The sequence below is a fragment of the Argiope bruennichi genome, chromosome 1 (assembly GCF_947563725.1).
Source record: "Argiope bruennichi chromosome 1, qqArgBrue1.1, whole genome shotgun sequence".
Classification (NCBI taxonomy): domain Eukaryota; kingdom Metazoa; phylum Arthropoda; class Arachnida; order Araneae; family Araneidae; genus Argiope; species Argiope bruennichi.
In genome coordinates this window covers 125,486,968-125,506,672 of record NC_079151.1, presented here as the reverse complement: position 1 = coordinate 125,506,672, position 19,705 = coordinate 125,486,968, and the positions used below count along the sequence as shown (strand labels likewise).

The 19,705-nt window shown below is 28.8% G+C and overlaps 1 protein-coding gene across 2 annotated transcripts in view; it reads left to right on the top strand.

Moving 5' to 3' along the window:
• Window positions 1–19,705, top strand: part of LOC129990322 (solute carrier family 2, facilitated glucose transporter member 1-like) — a 110,039-nt gene that overhangs the window by 16,516 nt on the left and 73,818 nt on the right. Inside the window, exon 1 of one of the 2 annotated variants that reach the window (XM_056098168.1) lies at window positions 13,872–14,060. The exons of the other annotated variant lie outside the window; for it this stretch is intronic. Coding sequence (XP_055954143.1) covers window positions 14,037–14,060 — 24 coding nt within the window. The 5' untranslated portion in view covers window positions 13,872–14,036. Of the gene's footprint in view, window positions 1–13,871; window positions 14,061–19,705 lie in introns of those variants that run through there. 2 annotated transcript variants of the gene reach the window in all.

Below are 19,705 nucleotides of genomic sequence, written 5' to 3'. Positions count from 1 at the left end.
GGGGATACAACTTCTTAGCTCTCTCGGGACCTGCATGCAGCCACAGGAACTCGTGTATCAAGGGTGACTTGTTCCAAGAGACTGAAAAAGAGAGGATTGTTTGCCAGAAGACCGGCAGTTTGCGTCCCGCTCACGTCTACGAACAGGAGAGTCCGATTAGAATGGTGCAGGCAACATAGTGATTGGAGTATGAAGCAATGGGCAACCGTTTTGTTCACCGACGAGTCCCGTTTTAGCCTAAACACCGATTCTCTCCGTACTTTCATTTGGAGAGATGCAGGGGCCCGCTACCTATCCTCCAATGTCCATGAAATCGACAGTTATGGCGGTGGTGGTGTAATGGTCTGGGAAGGCATCATGTTAGATGGCCGCACACCTGTCCATGTCTTTGACAGAGGCTCTGTGACTGGTGTGAAGTATAGGGATAAGGTCTTGGAGGGCTATGTTCGCCTTTTCCGGCGTACACTGGGTCCCGAGTTCATCTTAATGGACGATAACGCGAGGCCACATAGAACTCTTCTGGTCGACGAATTTCTCGAGAGTGAGGATATTCGCCGGATGGATTGGCCAGCCAGGTCTCCAGACCTGAACCCTATAAAGCATGTCCGGGATGCTCTGGGGAAGGCAATTGCAACTCGCAACCCCCCTCCGAGAACCACCCAGGAACTGAAAACAGTGTTGGTGAATGAGTGGGACCAATTGCCACATGCACTGATAAACTGCCTTATTTCCAGTATGACATCACGTTGCAAGGCGTGTATAGCTGTAGGAGGGGACCATGACTCTGTGACTGTATTAACCCATTTCTGTTGTGCATTCTGCAACCGCTGTTTCAGACCTTCAGACTTCCATGAGTGTTACGCACAAACATGTGTGTCTATTATAACTGTTGAATGTTTATTTTGTCTGCATTATATCAACCTATGTTCACACCAAATTTTATTAAAATCTGCCCAGTAGTTCTGGAGATCGTAAATCAAATATGAAAATTCTCTTAATTTCTTACACCAGTGTATTTCTAGGGAGAGCAGGAAAAATCTTTAAAAATAAAATGCTTTAAAGATTAAAAAAATTAAAACTAGCCGCCATCTGCGATCTTCTAATCTCTCACAACATTAGAAGTATTAGTTAGTAATGTCAATCAAATTCGATGAACTTCATCTTATAACAATAAATGAAAGTATACGGACACAATAAACATAGACCAATCTCATTGATTAGTTAGACATGTAAAGATGGCAGAACTAATTGACGAATAAAATATACGAAATCGATCCAGTTGCAGTGATTGATGGCTGCATTAAGATCTTATTTTACGGCATTTCTAGAAAATGAAGAATGGAGCAGCAAGTACTCACTGGTGACTATGTATTTAGGAATCATAAGCTTTCAAATAAAACTTTAAACAGTAATAGAAGGTAAGGAACTCTGTCGTGGACGAATGTTTTCCCCCATAGAGAATGTACAAACAGGTAACTTTTCCTGAAATTTCTCTTGAAAATCGTTTGTCGTGGCATACGAGCGACCAAGTTATGAATTCTCTTGTGAAAAAAATTTCAGAAATCGAAGCAGTGGCTGGAGCTGTTGGATCTCCCTTTTTTGACAATTATTTTAAATATATAGATTATACATCAAATTCAATAATAAAATAATATTAAAAATTTTTAATATTAATATACATTATTTAATTAGAAATAAAATCTTGACAATTCGGGGTATTTTATTTAAAATTTGCTAAATCTAGGATGTCTTTTTATTAATACGATACAATGAGTCTTAAATCATGACTGTCCCAGCACTTTCAAAATGCTTGATTACTTTAAACACAGAGAATTTGAAACTAAACTGAAAGTAATACACGAGACCATTTTTTCCCCTTGATTCACACCACTTTGCACTTTTATCTGATCGCTTTGATATAAGAAATAGGGATTGTTCAATAATTATTAAATTCTCAGAAAACGTTTTGAGATTATCAAATTCTCCACCAATCGCGTTCATTCTGAAGTGAATCTGATCTTAATCAGTGTTTGAAATTGTAGTAAACAAAATACTCGCAATCTTTGAGCAATATCGTATCCATCACCACTGTTGCCTATCACATCAACAATTTTGTTATCAGTCTTAAATGTTGCTGAAATGTATTTAACAAGAGTAACAGATATTTGCAGTAAAATTGGTTCGTCCATGCCAAGAATTAATTCGATAATTTGACATAATAACTTGTGTTATTAAAGGGTTAATAGATTTATATATATTTATGAGGAAGTAAATTTTCAAAAGTCAATGAGTCTATTTGGAAACACTGACAGTTTTTCTGAATTCAAGCTGAAATACTAAATGTGTAAGGCGAGCTGAGGGGGTGGTTTGGAGGGGTATAGAATATATAGAACATACGACGCTGAATAAAAATCTCTCAATTCTCAAATATTTTAAGGGAAAAAAAGGTTACAATCGCCTTATAAAAGCAGTGCAAACAGTAAAAATTAATAAATAAAAACAAAATGAAATATAAAAAAAATGTTTTTTTAAATTATTTTTTTTTTACTTACATCATTTCTTTACTTACATTACCTTACTAACATCAGGCCACTTTAGTTGATTTCGATTTAAAATAAAAATATTTTATTCATTTGTTCATAAAGTTATAATTTTTCATCAACATTAATATATTAACCACGCTTATTAAATCCATTTTGTTGAAATAAAAAGTATTAAAATTATGTCGAAACACACACACAAAAAAAGGAATTTGTCTTCTGAATAATGCATACATATGAGAAATTGTAAATGCAATCCACTTTTTGGAACATACTTCTTGATCCGGTTCTATTTCTAAAGTTTTAAAAGAAGCATATTCTGCAAATTGGTTTCAGGGCCCTAAATATGCAGAGTTTTTTTAATGAATATTTCAAAATCCTTAACTTTAAAATATATAAAGTATCTATTTGGCAAACAGTTTTTTTCTATCCTGTACATAAAATTTCAATAAAATTAATTTAATATTCCATTAAGATGTTTATTTGAATCCCCAAGATAATAAATTTCGCGAAAGATAAGTAACAACGAGTAATTTAAGACTAAATTCTAGGATTTCATGTGCTAAATAAATAATGATAATTTACTCATTTTTTTTGTACTTTATACTCAGTTCATAAGGCTATTTTAATACATCTTAATCAAATTACTTTGCTTAAAACATATTTTACCTTCTTATGTTTAAAATAATCAGGTTCAGACTCCAATCCTATCAGTGGCCCGATTTCGCTAATTATTATTTCATATTAAGCATTACAGTCTCTAACCTCTAGATATGTTATGAATGTCATCTAGGGGTCATGTTTCCTCCATTCTCTGTTTTTTAGAGAAATTCAATAACATTACTTCACTTTATATTCGATATGGGAAAAACACTGCGACGAAATTCTCCAGCCATAATCACTGTCTCATTTCGGAAGATTTTTTTTTTCATATGAAAGCTCATAGCCCCTAGATATCTCATAACTGGTTGCCTGCCTACCACCGAGTTCCATTTTTGAGAGAAGTGACAAGAAACATTATATATCTGCATATTTTCTATCGGCAAAAACCTTGACAGGTTTCTCCTGCCACAACCACAGTAGCGATTTCAATATTTTTATTTTATTTTATATAAAATCTCATGATCCCTAGCTATATACATAATCTATTATAGGGTTGGCAAACTGCTGGTTGCCCAAGACGGCTTGTTAATTTTTAAAATTAAGTACCGGAATTCGCTTCATTGCTTTTTCAGTCTCTTTCTTTCGGATTACTTGTAGGTAAAGAGGAAAACTTATCTTCTGTGAGTGTACATATGTGAAAAATTAATTCATGCGTTGTAGGAATTAATAAAAAAATTTAGTTAGAAGAAAAATTAGTTAGGGGCCAGTTAAGAGAATCTGCCCCTTAATGAATAATTTATTAATTAATGAGCAGATATTGAATCAGGTTGCATGATACACGTCACGTGGCCAAGTCAAATGCTCACATCAAGTTTAATTTTTCTAATTTATTGCAAACTTTGGGAAATAAAAGAGTGCTATTGCATTAAGCACAAGTTAATATTCAGAAGTTAGGTTGAATTGCATTTGTCACATGACATCATAGTCATATGAACGAACTAATTGGTTAATTTCAAAATTATTCTAATGTTTTGAATGTAACTAAATGAGCTTACGGGCTTTATAAAAGAGCGAGGAACTTTTATTTAGTCTTTTATATAATTCTTGAAAAAAATTCATCAAGAAAATTGCCTCTAAGCTAAAGAATATTGAATCTATGTTGAATAGCAATGTTATTTATCCAATCGTGATTACTAGATAGGCATCATTAATTCAGACCCAAAAATGGAATGGAAGAAATAACAATGCCTCTGAGTAAATTGTTATTTTATGACTCAATTTTGGTATGAGAAATTGCTCCTCCAGGCACTACCATAAAAAAAGAAAAAATGGCCAAAAAAAGATATTTTTACTGAAGTATCTATCAAAATAACTTGAATATTTTCAAAATTAATATGAAAACAAAAAGCTGAATTTTTACAAACAAATGAAATATGTTTAGTTAATAGGCAGGTAGCAGTTGCATAACATAACACATATAAGTTTGTTTATTTAATACTTCATTCTAACGATGCTTTATTTTAAGAGGAATAAAGTGAATAAAGGCACGTTTATCACGACTAGTCTCATTGTTATCTAAGCATAGCCTAAAGGAATTTAAGGCTACATTTTAAATTAAAATTTATTTAATTCATATACAAAAAGTTTAAAATTGAACTTCATTCTTACTTTTTTGAAATTCATGAAAAAGTAATATTTGAAATAAAGCATATTATACTCAAAGCTAATGTGTCACAAATAAAAAAAAAGTTTGAGTTAATGTGTCAGAAGTTGAAAAAGAGTTCATTTTTATGAAAACATTTCTTTTAAAATTTATAGTGCTAAGTACAAAGAAGTGCAGCGGCAAAATTAATATTTTCTTTAATGTTTCTCTGGGCCTCTTTTAACAATCCTACTAAAACAAAATAATCTTATCTGCTAATAAGTTATAAAAAAAATCGTAATGGCGTAAATCATTTATGTGCATTTTTGAATACATTTAAATCTAATGGAGTAATATTTTCAAAACTCGAATATCTTAGTTCCATTAAAACGTGCCTTCAAATCAGAATTTTGAGTGCTTTAACCTCTATACCATAATGTTGATTAAAAATGTATCAATAAAATCAATAGAAGGGAAGTAATAAAAATTTAAAAAATACCTACCAATTTCGTTTAAAAATAATTTTAAGGCTTAAATTTTCTTCCAAGTATTTTTAATGCGATATAATCTTTTTTTAATAATTGTTAATGAAAATTACGAATAATTCATTTTAAAATAGAAATTTTCATTGAAACTCAAACTCTGTATAATTATATTGACAATTCTAATGGCATAGAATTATAATATATATATAATATTTTAATATGTAATATATAATTCTATAGAATTATATCTAATATTATATAATTATATATACATACGCATATGTCGCCAGATTAAATGAATATTTGAGATTGAAGTATAAAGTGAAAAATTCAAAATTATAAAAGGTAAGTTATAATATCTCAAATAAAGAATCGTGTTATTATCTTGGTGGAGAAGATACATTTATTATATTTTTATTTTTAAACAATTTACAAAATTATTTAGATATTATTAAAATAAAACAACAATATTAAATTCTCAACTAGAAACAATGCCTTTTAAAAAAGAATAATGATAACAATGTGCAATACAATTTGATATAAAAAAAATGCATTTTAATCTTTGACCGTGAATGGAATTGTATGGAAAAAGATTTCATGTATTAGTTAAATGAAAATTCGTTTTTTTTCTTTAACGTATACGAAAAAATATCTAAAGAAACTATTGAAATGACCAATTTGGTGATGTTTCTCCTTCAGAATTCACTGAGTCCGGAATTCAGAATTGTATTATTGGGTCTATCTATCTGTATTTTGTATCTATGTTCTTTATCCGTATTTTGAATCTAATCAAATAAATAGAGTAAGCTATGTGAATAAAATTTCACTTGTGGATTTTACATCAGATTTCAACATCTGTTTCTCTTCATTATAGGTCTGCTTTTACCTCCCATTTAAATTTTTTTAAAAATATTTATTTAAATTATTTATTATTAATTATATTTTGTGAAATATTCACATTAAAATGTTCGTAAAGATTTTTATACATTATTAATTAAATATATAATTTTCATTATTTTATTTAACTGTAATATTCCCATACGAATTTTTTTGAACAAATTGGAAGATTAATTTGAAACAAATTGGAAAAATGTCTCCCAAATTTTAAAATGATAGAAATTTTTTAATAAAGATTAGTTTATAACAAACTACAAAATATTTCGAAAATTTTAAATTTTAGAATTTGTGTTAATGAATTCTGATTTATCAGTTAGTTATTCTTAATTTGTCAATTGATTATTTTTAAGAATTAATTATCATTTAAAATGTGTGGAAGACCAGTTTGTTATTGTTTTCAAATCGTAAATGATAAAAAAAATCTCGGCATTTTAAAAGAATTTTTTTTTATCCTATATCTATAGTTAAATATTTAAAGATCATTCGATCTACAGAAATTTTAACATATCCATATGTTTAAATCTCCGCATTGAAAAAAAGTAAACATATTATTGTTGCAATTTAATATTATTTGCGACTTTAACAATCCAAGGGCAACTACGAAATATCATGCGCATATCGATTGGTTTTCAATTGATATTTCTTCTTAATTTCATGAATGAAAGTATAGTGCTCTTTTGAGATTTCTTAACGAGCTCTTTCTTAGTACATCACATCTGAACAAATAACGACAAGTGTGAATTCTCACAGTTATTTTCATCGCAAGCTGACTCTCGAGGGATGAAGGTCATATAATGAAGCAACATAAATGACACATTATAATTAAAGTGCTTTAGCACCCAAACGATGTTTTGTGGACCTTCAGCTGCAATTGAAATATCCGAGGAGCTCTGACTACAGTACATTGTTCTCTGAATGATTGAAACTGAAGTAGAATGTACAGGGTGATAGCAAAATCTTTCTCTGATCACAATAAATTATTATAAAATAACTATTATATTTGGTTCATGGTTGTTTCGATATATTGTAAATATGTTTATAAAATTTTCAATAAAACTACTTACGACAATGAATTTCAATGTGAACACTCTTAGTAGCTTAGAGAATGACAAAGCGGTATTCTAGTTTCGACGAGTATTGTCCAGCTTTTCAGCTGTCACACTAAACACACAATCTGCCGTCTTAACTTTGAAGATATTAACAGTTTCAACTGTCGTTGCAAACTTTGTCCTTTAGGCAACTCCATTACTGACATTCAGCAGTAATAGACGATTTAAAATCAGCCAAAAAATACGCGTTGAAGTTTTTTGCTTTGATGATTACATTTTAATAACATTCGAATGCAAAATCACTATTTCTGTCTTAGTTGTGCTATGAATTGGACTAATAAAAATTTACGAATACGAAAAATACAAGAACCAAAAAAACACATTGAACTTTTCCTTCGCTGATGCCATTTTAATCGCATTCAAATGTAAAATAATTATTTCTGCATTAATTGTGTTATGCGTTGGACTAATAAAAATTTAACACGAAGACTGATAGCAATTTTATAGTATTAAATTGCCATAATTCTTTTATAATGATTTTTTTTGTAATGGGAATATGTCATGACCACCTTGTATATTCAACATTCAACTTACCCTCTAGATTGATTGCAAGAAAATTATCTGCATATTAAAATTGTACAATACAGATAAATTCATTAAATTGGAGAGACAAAATTTGATACATACTTTTAGTATCTAAAATGTAAATCCATTTAAAATTTGCTAATCTATGGAAGACTCGTTCTTCACCATCGATTCCGACTACTCCCGGCAGCTGCAGACTGCCTCCTTTTATAGGTCTCAGGAGGCGGGGCTAGAAGCCTCTCAACCAATCAGGAACGTTCGAGGCGTATTTCGGTTCCTAATGGACGGATCGGGAAAATTACCGATGTTTCGGGTATAATCCAATTTGGCGCCAAAGTCGCCAAATGGCCGCCAAGTTTGTCGCCAATCTCTGGGACCTCCGGCGCGACACCCGGACTCCGTCCAATACAGATGACTGTAAAACAGTCTTTCTGATGATGGAACCAACTATGCTGGGAAGCAGTATCACCGATTCGTAACAATATGAAATTCTAAATGTTATATTGTCGGAAAAATTGTATTTTTATATCAAATTTTAATTTCAATTTGTCAAAAAGAAGTCGTAAAAAGTATATTCTCAGTTTGTTTCACTGTATTACAAAGTACAAACGCTCATAAGAAGGATTCTGCCACTCTACGCGAGAACTGGAAAGTAGAGATACTTACTTCACTTGTGTTTTCAGCCTTCTGTATTGCCCTGGTCTCGTATTCCTCGTTAATAAAAATGCGAACCTTCGTGCCGTTTACTATCTGGGCCAATAGTCAGAATTTTCAAGCAAGGCACATCTATATTAGAACATAAAAAAGAAAACATTTGTAAGACTATTCCCGCTGGTTTAAGTTTGCTTTCTCGGTTTTTATTTTGATTGAACTAATATGTTTAGAAATGTACTAATAATGCAAAGAATAAAATTGAGGGGGTGGCGGCTTTATCAAAGTTAATCAAAGTGAATCTTAATAATAATAATGTTGGATCTCCATTAGAACTTTCTTCAACAAATAGCTAAAATATTTAAAAATAATTTACATTATTACTGACATTTAGCAGAGAACTTATATTATTGAACAAGAAGTCATGAAGCAACTGTCATACTTTTTCTATACCATTGTAATGAGTTAGTCATCAATAAAAAATATTCCATGCTCAAAAATTGATTAAAATTAGTTAGTGTAAGAACCTTTAAAAGCGTCGAAGGTTTATTAATTAATAATTGCTTGGATATAAAACCATTAATCACAGTAAGGAATTGAACATTAATGGTTGTGCACAAATTTTGAAGCTTAATTTCTTTTCTTTAAATTTCTGAATATTTGTAAGAAGAAATTGAAATAAATTAATAGGAACTATTTTTAAAAATATGCTTTCATTAAGGTACTTTAAAGTAAACTTTTTATTTTTATTATTTTTTTACTTTTTAATCTTTAATAAATAGTATATTGCTATGAATTTCATGGAATTAGGTAATAATTTTTCCTCAAATTTATTATCAGATGGCGCCATTAGAATGGAATATATTTTTATTAAAATCTAGATCAAACTTTATTAACAACTAAGTTCTAAAACTATTAAAATAGTGAAATGTCATCAAGCACATGCAAGTGTACAGAATTTGAAAATTCTATCGCATTAAGATTTAAGTGAGAATTAGATTGCTAAATTTTCTCTTCGTAATCAAACATTGAAATTAAATAAAAATGTCTTCGGAAAAATTATTTAACCTTAATTGTTACATTAAACGTTTCGAATTGAGTCTAGGGGAGTATCAAATAAATGTTGTTTCGTTTTCTTATTTATTTTCTAATTAAGGAATCTTGTAATAATTTTTGAAAAGAAATAGACCCAGAGGAATATTTTCTGTGTGGGAAAAGTTTAAAAAATATCTGAATCCCTGTAAAAATGTGCAATAACCACGAATGTCATTCTAAGTTTAATTGCATCAGACTTGTTTGTTACAGACTGACAAGAGAAAAGGCATTCATTAAGAGTCGTGTCAACTACCGAAAAATAGCTATTAGCTTAAATAGAAAGTGCGTCTTCATTCTAATTAAAATATCGTTACCGAAAGACGAATGCATGCTTTACAATTCGGGAATTTCATAATTACAGGCTTCAAAAATTCCTTTGCAATACCATTCATTGGATTTTCAGACTACAGACACAATTGACTTATTTATGTCTTAGTTTCAAGACTGCTGTCGCTTTTTTTTTTGTTTGTTTGTTTATCTTTTTTTTGTTTCTATTCACCTTGAAAAAATTCAACATTTTCAAAAAAAAAAAAAAAAAAAGAACGCGCGATGTGTATTATTATGTTAATAAATATTTTGATAATTTTGGGGAAAAAAATTTCTGCAGATGTAGTAGTTCTATTCAATAATTAAATTGTTCGCTAGGTAGAGGAAAGAATTTCAATCCAATGCAGCGTCTGCAAAAAGTGAGCGATGTTGGAAGTTTACAAACAGGTATTAAATCAATATATATATATATATATATATATATATATATATATATATATATATGCAGTAAGAAGTTTCATGGTAATATGTCCTCTAGTGGCCGCATTTGTTTGAATTAGTATTATTTTTTTATTTTCCTTTTTTTTCCATCTCTTAATTAAGTCTTCCACAAAGTGTCATAGTTCTTTTATGAATAGCCTCAATTGTAGATAACTATGAATAGGGGAGCTTTAGTTATCTAAAACATGTATAATAAAAACAGTTTTATAATCTATTACGTACTTTACATTAAAATGTATTTTTAAAACAGAATATTTTACGTACATAACATAACACCATCATGTGCCCTCCGGTGCCTATAACACTAAGTTATCTAACCAGTTGGATGAGTGCAAGATGGAAGGAAAAAAAATGAGGATGAAAGAAAGAACAATATATTATATATACCTCTGGAACATGGTGGCCACGTTGTAGATTCTTAGCTACTAGAATGGAAGATTTTAAACTAATTTTATGCAATATTCGTCCTGTATATGGATTAGTTCAAGTTAAACCTATAGAGAGGGCCGGATTACAAATAGGCAATGCCTATGTTTTCACAAATTTTAAGGAACATCTAGACCTAGATATATTTTGCACATTTTTTATGGCAACCTAATTTAAACTCTTATTTAATTTAAAAGGGTCATGCATTCGAAGATATTCAATTCAAAATTATTTGATTTTATTTCAATCGTTTAAATTTCAGTACTTTATTCATAGGAATTTTTCCGTGATTTCAAATTTGCTATTGAACTGGTATGATACTCTTTTTCCCCCCTCGCAGTTGGCTAATTGAAAAGTCTCAATTATAGCCTTTTTACCTTTTTTTTATTCAAGCATTTAAAATGCTTTAAAAACATTTTATATTTCTTATTGTCCATCTTGTAGCAAAATATTTTTATATTTAAATTTTCAATAATTTTATATGTGATACACATTATATTTAATTTGTTTGATGTGATCCTCGCTTAAATTTTTTTTTTCGAAATTTATGTAATATCCATTATTTGAATACTGCCAATATATATAGCAAATTAAAATTAATATCAATTTTTGAAAATTTCACAATGAAAGAACCCCAACTCGTAAGGCCTAAAAGCTCTCAAAAGAATCCGGACTTGCATGATGAGAGAAACACCCTCCACCTGGCATTAAAATATAGTAGAGGGCGCCGATTTGAAGAGTATGTCGGGAATTTTATGAACTCAAGGTTCTTAACCTTCGGACAGAACAAATGATTAGAGCGTGCTGATGTTGATCATTTCATCTAATCAAAACAATGAGATTTATCACAAAATGGCTTGTATGGCTTAAATTTGTCTAATTATATTATAGTAAACTAAATTAACATATCATCCATTTGCGGTTAGTTTCTTATTTTATTTTATTTCTTGAATAGTTTGGTGCTTGTTTACATTTCTTCATTTTTTTTTCGGGTTTAATTTTGAACCGATTTTCTTAAACTGTAGGTAATTTATCCAAAAGAGGAATCATATATCATAATTATGGGGAGAGGGGGGGGGGTCTAAAAATTCTTACTCCATTCCTCTACTGTTTGTAAACAAAACAAATTGAACAACTCAGTCCGATTTAAAACATTGCATCATTATCATTTTACTGATTTTTTTTTGAATTTGTATTTATATTACTAATTATTGCGTTATTTTCTTACACATTTTCAATTTTAGGGCATGATAGAAATTTTCTTTACAAAAATACAGTATGGATCCAAAACCGGTTAACAAGACCTGCCTTAATGTACAGTGAATTCCAAATAATAGTTCAATTTTATTTTTAAAAATTGGCATTAATTTATAAATAAAAATAATTTGAATAATTATTTTTATTTATAAATTATATAATTCATAAAATGATAAAAAAAATTATTTTCCTATTTTTAATAATTATAATAAATAGATTGATTACAACTTAGTAATTACCACTTGTTGTGATCACTTTAGAACTTTAAAATTTTGATAACATTCATCGATTAGAAATAATATTTAAACTAGGTAAAAATAACTGTATTTTTATTATATTAAGGGACAAAAAAAAATCTTTTTCCAGGTAGCTCGTTTTTATCAAAAATAATAAAAAGGTTCATTAATTGTTGCTTATCAACAATTATTTCTTAACAATTTATTTATATAGTGTTCTTTCTAGTATTGTTATTAAAGATTTGTTAAACGTTTTCAAATATCAAATGTTAGGCTTCTTTGACACATATTGGAAGTTTTTCTTCTTCTTTCTTCAACGCCTTCATTCTCTTAGAAATCACCAACGTTTGTTTTCTTGTCTTCCTCACGATTTTTCAACATTTTATGAAGAGGCTGTGAAGTTACCAGCAGTTCTTCAATTTTATTTTACCCCGTTTTAACCCTTTCTAAGGCCGTGGGAAGTATGCTTCCCACCAAATTTATCAATCTTTGTATGAAATTATGTAGGTTGGCAGAAGTTCTGACAAATTTTTTAGAAAGACAGAACCTTAAATGCTTCAGTTCTTTATCTCACACAAAATGATGTGTCTTGATTTGTTACTTAATTATAAATGAACCAAATTAATGAATTAATCAAATTAAATTTATCTAATAAGCTAAATGAATCCCTTTTTTTATTCTAAATTCAAGCCTAAAAATATTTAAACATAATATGACTAGAAAAAAAATGGCCCTTTAAAGGGCTAAGCAAACGTAAATAACTTTTAAAAATTTCAGTTTTATATTTAACACTCAAATCAGTTTTTTCATAATTCAGTCGCATGGGTTTATGACTGTTTTTACAGATTCCAGGTCAGACCTGGTAGCATACTGCCGATTTAAACTATCCAGATCGCTCTAATTCAGATTTTTTTTAAAAAAAGATGCAAATCCTATCCCTTGGGTAGAATGGTCTCAGATGTTTCCTTACAAGCGAAGCAAGAAATCTCATATTCATCAATCATTAATACAATAATGTTGAAAATGGAAGTTCAGTCAATTCTCTACTTCAAAACTGATGACATTAAACGGTGTAATGATGACATAATACGAATATGTTTCCTTCAGTGTCAATACGGTAGTTCAGGACTAGAGGATATCGATAATATAAAGCAAATAACATTATTACTCGCAATCGTATTATGAGGCGTGCATTTTATAGCAATTTTTTTCCATTTTGTGAAGAAAATAAATTTAGTAATCAGAAGTAAATGAAAAAAATACTGGAAACCATTTCTTCGAGTAGTAATCACAACAATCATTATTTTAAGCAGAAAAACAAGTACATTCGGACATTAAGAATCGTTTTTATACCTCCCGTTCCCATCGACCTTGGCGAAAAAAAATGAGCCGGATACGGGAATAGCATATTAAATAATAAAAATAATAAGAAGGGGCACTACGAGTGACTGTCGAACGATTGGTGCGAATTGCGGGCGGAGTAACCAGTTCCGCGTCTGGGACTGGTCAAAAGTGACAAAGTGTAAAAAATAAAAAGGTTAAAAAATTGTCCGCTTGGAAAAAAACGCAAAGATCATTTTGATAAAAAGAAAAGCACATGGAAAAAAAAAGAAAGAAAAGCGAGAGAGACCTTCGCTGACCACTTAGGATCTCATCTTTCATCGAGGAAGCCCGAGATAAAGTCAGGAAGCGTCAGTTTTTCCTTCAATCGGCTTTTGAGTGGTGAGAATTCAGTTTGGTTACGTCGCACTTGAAGAGGAGAGAGGTGATATTTTCATTCGGGGATTTTACTAATCACAAGTATGGGCGGAAACAGACGAAATCAAGTAAGCATTTTAAAATTTTATTGCTTGCAAATGATGTTATTTTATATATTATTTAATAATTCTTAAATTTTAATTTCAATATTTTTAATACTGTATAATATTATTTGAATCGAACTTAAGAAATTTTACTGGATATTTTAAAGTTTGGTAAGTTAAAGCAAGTAATACTTCTAATAATGTATACTTCCAAGAAAATCACTATTTCATACTCAAGATGAATGTTAAAACAGTAAACAAATACAATCGTTTAACAAGTAATATGAACATGTTGCCAACTTCATTTCAAAATATGTGAAGTACGCAATACGTGAAAGTACATGATGCTTTGTTAGATAATTAGAAATGAAGCTCTAATGGCATGACTTTCATAAAAGCTCTATTAAAACAGAAAACATTAGCGTTATGAAATCTGTACCTGCTATCTAAAAGACTAATACTAAATCAACTGAGCAATTTTTTTTTAATTTTAAAGATTTTTATTTAAGTAATTAAAATGTAATTATTGAGAAAGAATTAAAAGTAATAATTAGGAAAAACTATTAAAAGTAATTATTAATAAAAGATCTTTATTTAAGTAATTTCAATATCTTTATTTAAGTAATAAAAAGAATTGCAATGAAATTCTTAAAAATATATGATGATTTAAATAGACGTTAAATAATGGCTCAGGTGCTTGTACTTCGAGCAATTCAATATTTAAAACAGAATATAGTAAAGTAAATATGTGTATTTCATGCGTCTCAAAGGTACTTGTCGGTTGTAACAGTGACCAAAAAGCGACAGAAAAAAATTTCCGCAAATTTGGACATTTTAATCGTCAAACTATGCAGCATATGATTCGCACGTTCGAAAATTTTTCATAATAAATAATAATGCACTTGAGTACATTTTTATAATTTGGCGAAATTTTTTTGGGCGCTTTTTGGTCGCCGTGAAAACCGAATTGTACCCGTCTCAATTCTTACTTTGAGCATGCAAGAAACAAAATTTCCACTCTTGAAATAAATTAAATAAATTAAATTATAATAAATGGAGAAAGAGTTTTCACTCTATCGAAAGCGAAGCTATTCTGACAGAAGCCTCCAAGTAATAAGAATTTAGGTTTAGTTTATTTCAAATCTCATGTTTTGAGAAGAAGAAAAATACGGTGTCGTGATTCATTAACTAAACGTTTTACAGCAGAATATGTAAGATAAGCTACCTATAATGCGTACATTTTTGAATCCCTTACATATCTGATTGAATTGCGTTGATGCTTGAATTTTTATATAAATAAATACATCGATGCAAGACCATATGCATACCGCTTTACCAATTGCCAGTAATGGTTCTGAACATGTTATTAAATATACTGATGCTTTTGAACTTTTTTAAAGTACTAAATTGCTTTTATACCAGTTAAAACTTTCATTTCTGAATCCACATATCCACTATGGTTTCTATTGATTCGTTCGTGTTTTTTTTTTCAAGTGTGCTTTTTGTAGCAATGTCTAGAGGGACTCAGATATATTTTTGATTATCTAAATTTGGTCCCAAGTAAAGAGTTACGTTATATTACGAAACTGCATTCCAAATATGGGCGAGGAAGTCACTATCTCGTAAAACATCCTGGAAGTAAAAGACTATCCTTTCTTTTCTTCAAAACTTAGAAATCGGTTTTTCCCCCTCTCGAGTGAATTCCTTCAATTGCATTAAATATTTTTACTGTCTTTCTATTTAATTTTACAATTTAGTAATTTTCTATTCTGTATGATATGAAACCGTAAATCGAATCTTCATTTGTTAGAATTTAACATACTTTTATCTAAAAGATGAATTTTTGAAATCTACTCTTCTTTATTCGGAAAGATTTATATATTTTTTTCAAGAAATATGAATTTTCGAAAGAGCATTTTAATATTTATAAAAGGCAGAGAAAAACTCCTATCAGGCAAACAGAATACATCTTTTAGAAAAAGTTCATTAAAATTAAATTATAGCATTTTAAAAAATGTTTCATATGATATAAATATGTAAATTATTTAATGAAAGATTTTTTGGAATTTTATATTATAGTGGTCACATGAAATGCTTTTATAAATCTGATTATCAGAAATATTTTGAAAAAGAAATATATACTATAATATTTCTGTAGTGATATTTGCAATACTTTAATTAGAGTTAAATGAAGATTGTTATAATTCAAAATCTAAATTCAAACGTTCGGAATTTGGAATCTTTTCCGATATTTAACGTTTTCTACAATTACAATTCCTGTAGTAGACCATCTCCAACCACACATGGTCTTTATATTTATATCCAATTTGCTATAATATCACGTCCTATTTTCAAAACATATGTATCTCATATGATAATAATACCTCAATAACTCTATTTTTGATAAAGAATTTAAAAAATAATATTTTCAATTCTATGTTATCAAATATATGTTAAAAATTCAAATGCATTATTCAAGGTAGCTCTATCCTAAAAATATTCATCAGTGTTTGTAACATAATTTTCGTAATGATCTTTTTCACCTTGCTTCTCTTGTTATATAAGCAGTTCTTCAAGGTTAAAATGCATTTCTCCTCCGCTAGTATGAAAAGAGAAGTCTTAAACGATCCAATAACCTGAGCCTTATCTTGATATTCTTATGTTCTGTTTATTAATAGCTTCGAGGGAATTTATAAATACAATTATACAAATGCTTTCTTTAAATATTCCTCAGATTACAATAAGTTCTGCTATAATGCATGAAAATTTATTGTAATTAGAAAATATCGCTCACATTTTGCAAACGATTTCATTATTTATTTCACAGCTGTGGCAGCATTCTTGAATTTATTATATCAGAGCACACGTTTTTTATAATTTTATTAATAATTCATATTTTATTATATCCAAATTATTCTATTAAAAATTATTATTTTTAATGCATATTCACGAAGATGTGTATGGCATCACTATTAGTTTTGGGAATTATTTCTTAGTTTCATTTTCGGATAAATTGAATCAATTACTGAAATGAACTGTATTGATTATGACTAATGAAAAATAGTTATAATGAAATCAGTTTTGTTTTTGTATGAAGGACAAATACAGTTCATATTTAACATAAAGTGGAATAAATAGGAACAATTTTCAACTTCGTAAATATGTAAAAATTGCGAAGTATTAAGAAAATAAAAATAGATTTGAATTTCTAATCCTAACCATTGTAACATGGTACTACTTCAACTTATAAGTATTAATTATTATATGAATATTCATGGCTATTGGAAGTAATGCATATTATGAAGTCATTATTAGCCAAATTTCATAGTTCTAGATCCAATGGAAACCCTTTACATAGCTTTTTGCGTGATTATTTGTAATTACAACTCGATTTACAAATAGCATACCCATAGATGTGTAATAAATAATATCATGTTGATAAAAAAAATCGAAATATTACACAATCAGAAATCTATGTATCTACTATGAATTTAAAAGAAAATTTAGATGCTAATGCATTATTTTAAACTTTAAAAAAATTTACATCATGATTTTTATATTTATCCCATCTTATTTTCTCGGAAGAATAAAAACAGAAGTGAAACTCCTATGATAATTTCAAGTACTTCGTCTATGTTTTTAATAATATTATTTGAAATCCATCGTTTGATTTGAATTATTCTAAAAAACAATCCATGTAGTTCGAAAAATATTATTTGAGCAACTCAGTTTCAATTACAACATAATCCCATATATTGAGAATTATGTAGGATAGTTCCATATATGCCAATTGAAACTCTCTTTCATCTTATGCAGAGGATAAAATAATTTCCTTTCTTCCAAAATAGAAATTCGGTTAATGGATTTTAGAATGAATAGAAATATAGAGTATCACCTTTTTATTCTCTCTAGTAAATCCAAAAACATAACCAAACGACATTCTTGCAGAGAAAAAAATAATAATTAACAGTGTTGCCATAATAACAAATCGAACTTTCTAATTAGATTTGCTTAATGCCAACTTGAGGAAGATATTATTTACATTAAATGACCATGCATTTTTTATATGACATCTCAAAACTTGTTTTCGAAGTTTTCTTTCTGTTTCCCTGCAGCCGTCATTAAACTCAATTTTAAAGTAATCATTTTCTTTAAAAGCAAACATTCAAAAATAATGTAATGGTAAGAAACTGGCAGGCAGTAATAAATAAGCATTTTTCTTCCGCTCTTTCTCTGTTCGGATTTTATAGAACATTTCAACGAGAAAATATTTCATAAAAAATAATTTAAAATAATTTTAAACTATTATTATTGTTCAAACAGAGGTTAGTTTTCTTCAAGATTGTTTTTTGTTATCATTTGTAAAAATAAGAAACTGTTATTTTTACAATTTTATCATAAACTAAAAAAGATCTGTTAGCTTTTATAATTCTAGCATCAATACTTTAAACTTCATAAAATTTGGTAGATATGAAACATTGTGGAGACTTTATAAATCAAGAAAGCATTAAAGTGGATTCTGCGCATGTGCATTACGAAATAATTCCAGTATTTTGTTCTTATATTCGCCAAATTAATTCCGCATGCTGAATATAATATTATAATAATAAAGAAATTACTTAGATTCGAATTCCCTCGTTCGAAAAATTGTTCCATGGCAATATTTTAGATCTTGATTCGCCTGTCTTGCTTTAATATATCTAAGGTGTATCAGGTATGGTTGTATTTGTTGTATTTGTGCAAATGTTACTCAGTTTACGAAAGGATTGCTTACTTAATCTAATTGTTTGAAATATATGAAATATATCATATGTTTTGAAATATATAAAAAGTATTAATTTGGAGAATCTAATATTTATTTTTGCTTAGCTATTCCAGCGCTATTGATATTTTTGTCACTGATTATGCACAATAATGCAATTTTGTTGCTCCTAGTAATATAAAAAAAGTAAATATCCAAAAAAAGTTTACAGACTTAAAGTTTTTAAAACTCGTTTTGAAAAATTTATTATTCCCAAAAATGTATCTAATGTAATAAACAATATAAATAAAACTAGTATAGCTGAGAAATTGTTTGATTTTATAATAATATAAAAAAATATAATAAAAAATATTAAAATGTTGTTTAATTTTTAATCAATTTAAAACGTAATTAAAATTTTGAAATATCTTTTATATATTTTGACATCTACTATCCAAATAAGTAACTATATGGCAATTTGGTAGTTCTCTTTTTATGGTCTGAAATACATAGATTTCGTTTTATATTTCTCTGAAAAATTCATTCATAGTTCTCGTGTACATGATATTAGTTCTTACTTAATTAGATGAATTCATTTGATTCGTGTCTACGCTTTAGATGCTGAATCTGTGTTTTAAATTTTGTTCATCTAGCTCTGTTCATTTTATAGTTATCGTCTTAACTTATATTCAAACAGTTGCACATGCAGACTTCCTCTTCATGGATTTTGCTCAAGCTTTGATAAAAAAAAATCTACAAATTTGTTGTAAAGACCATACGCTAAATTTCATTTGTCTTCACTTATATTCAAACAGTTGCACATGCAGACTTCTACTTTATGGATTTTGCTCAAGCTTTGATAAAAAAAATCTACAAATTTTGTGAAAAACCATATGCTAAATTTCATCTGTCTTCACTTATATTCAAA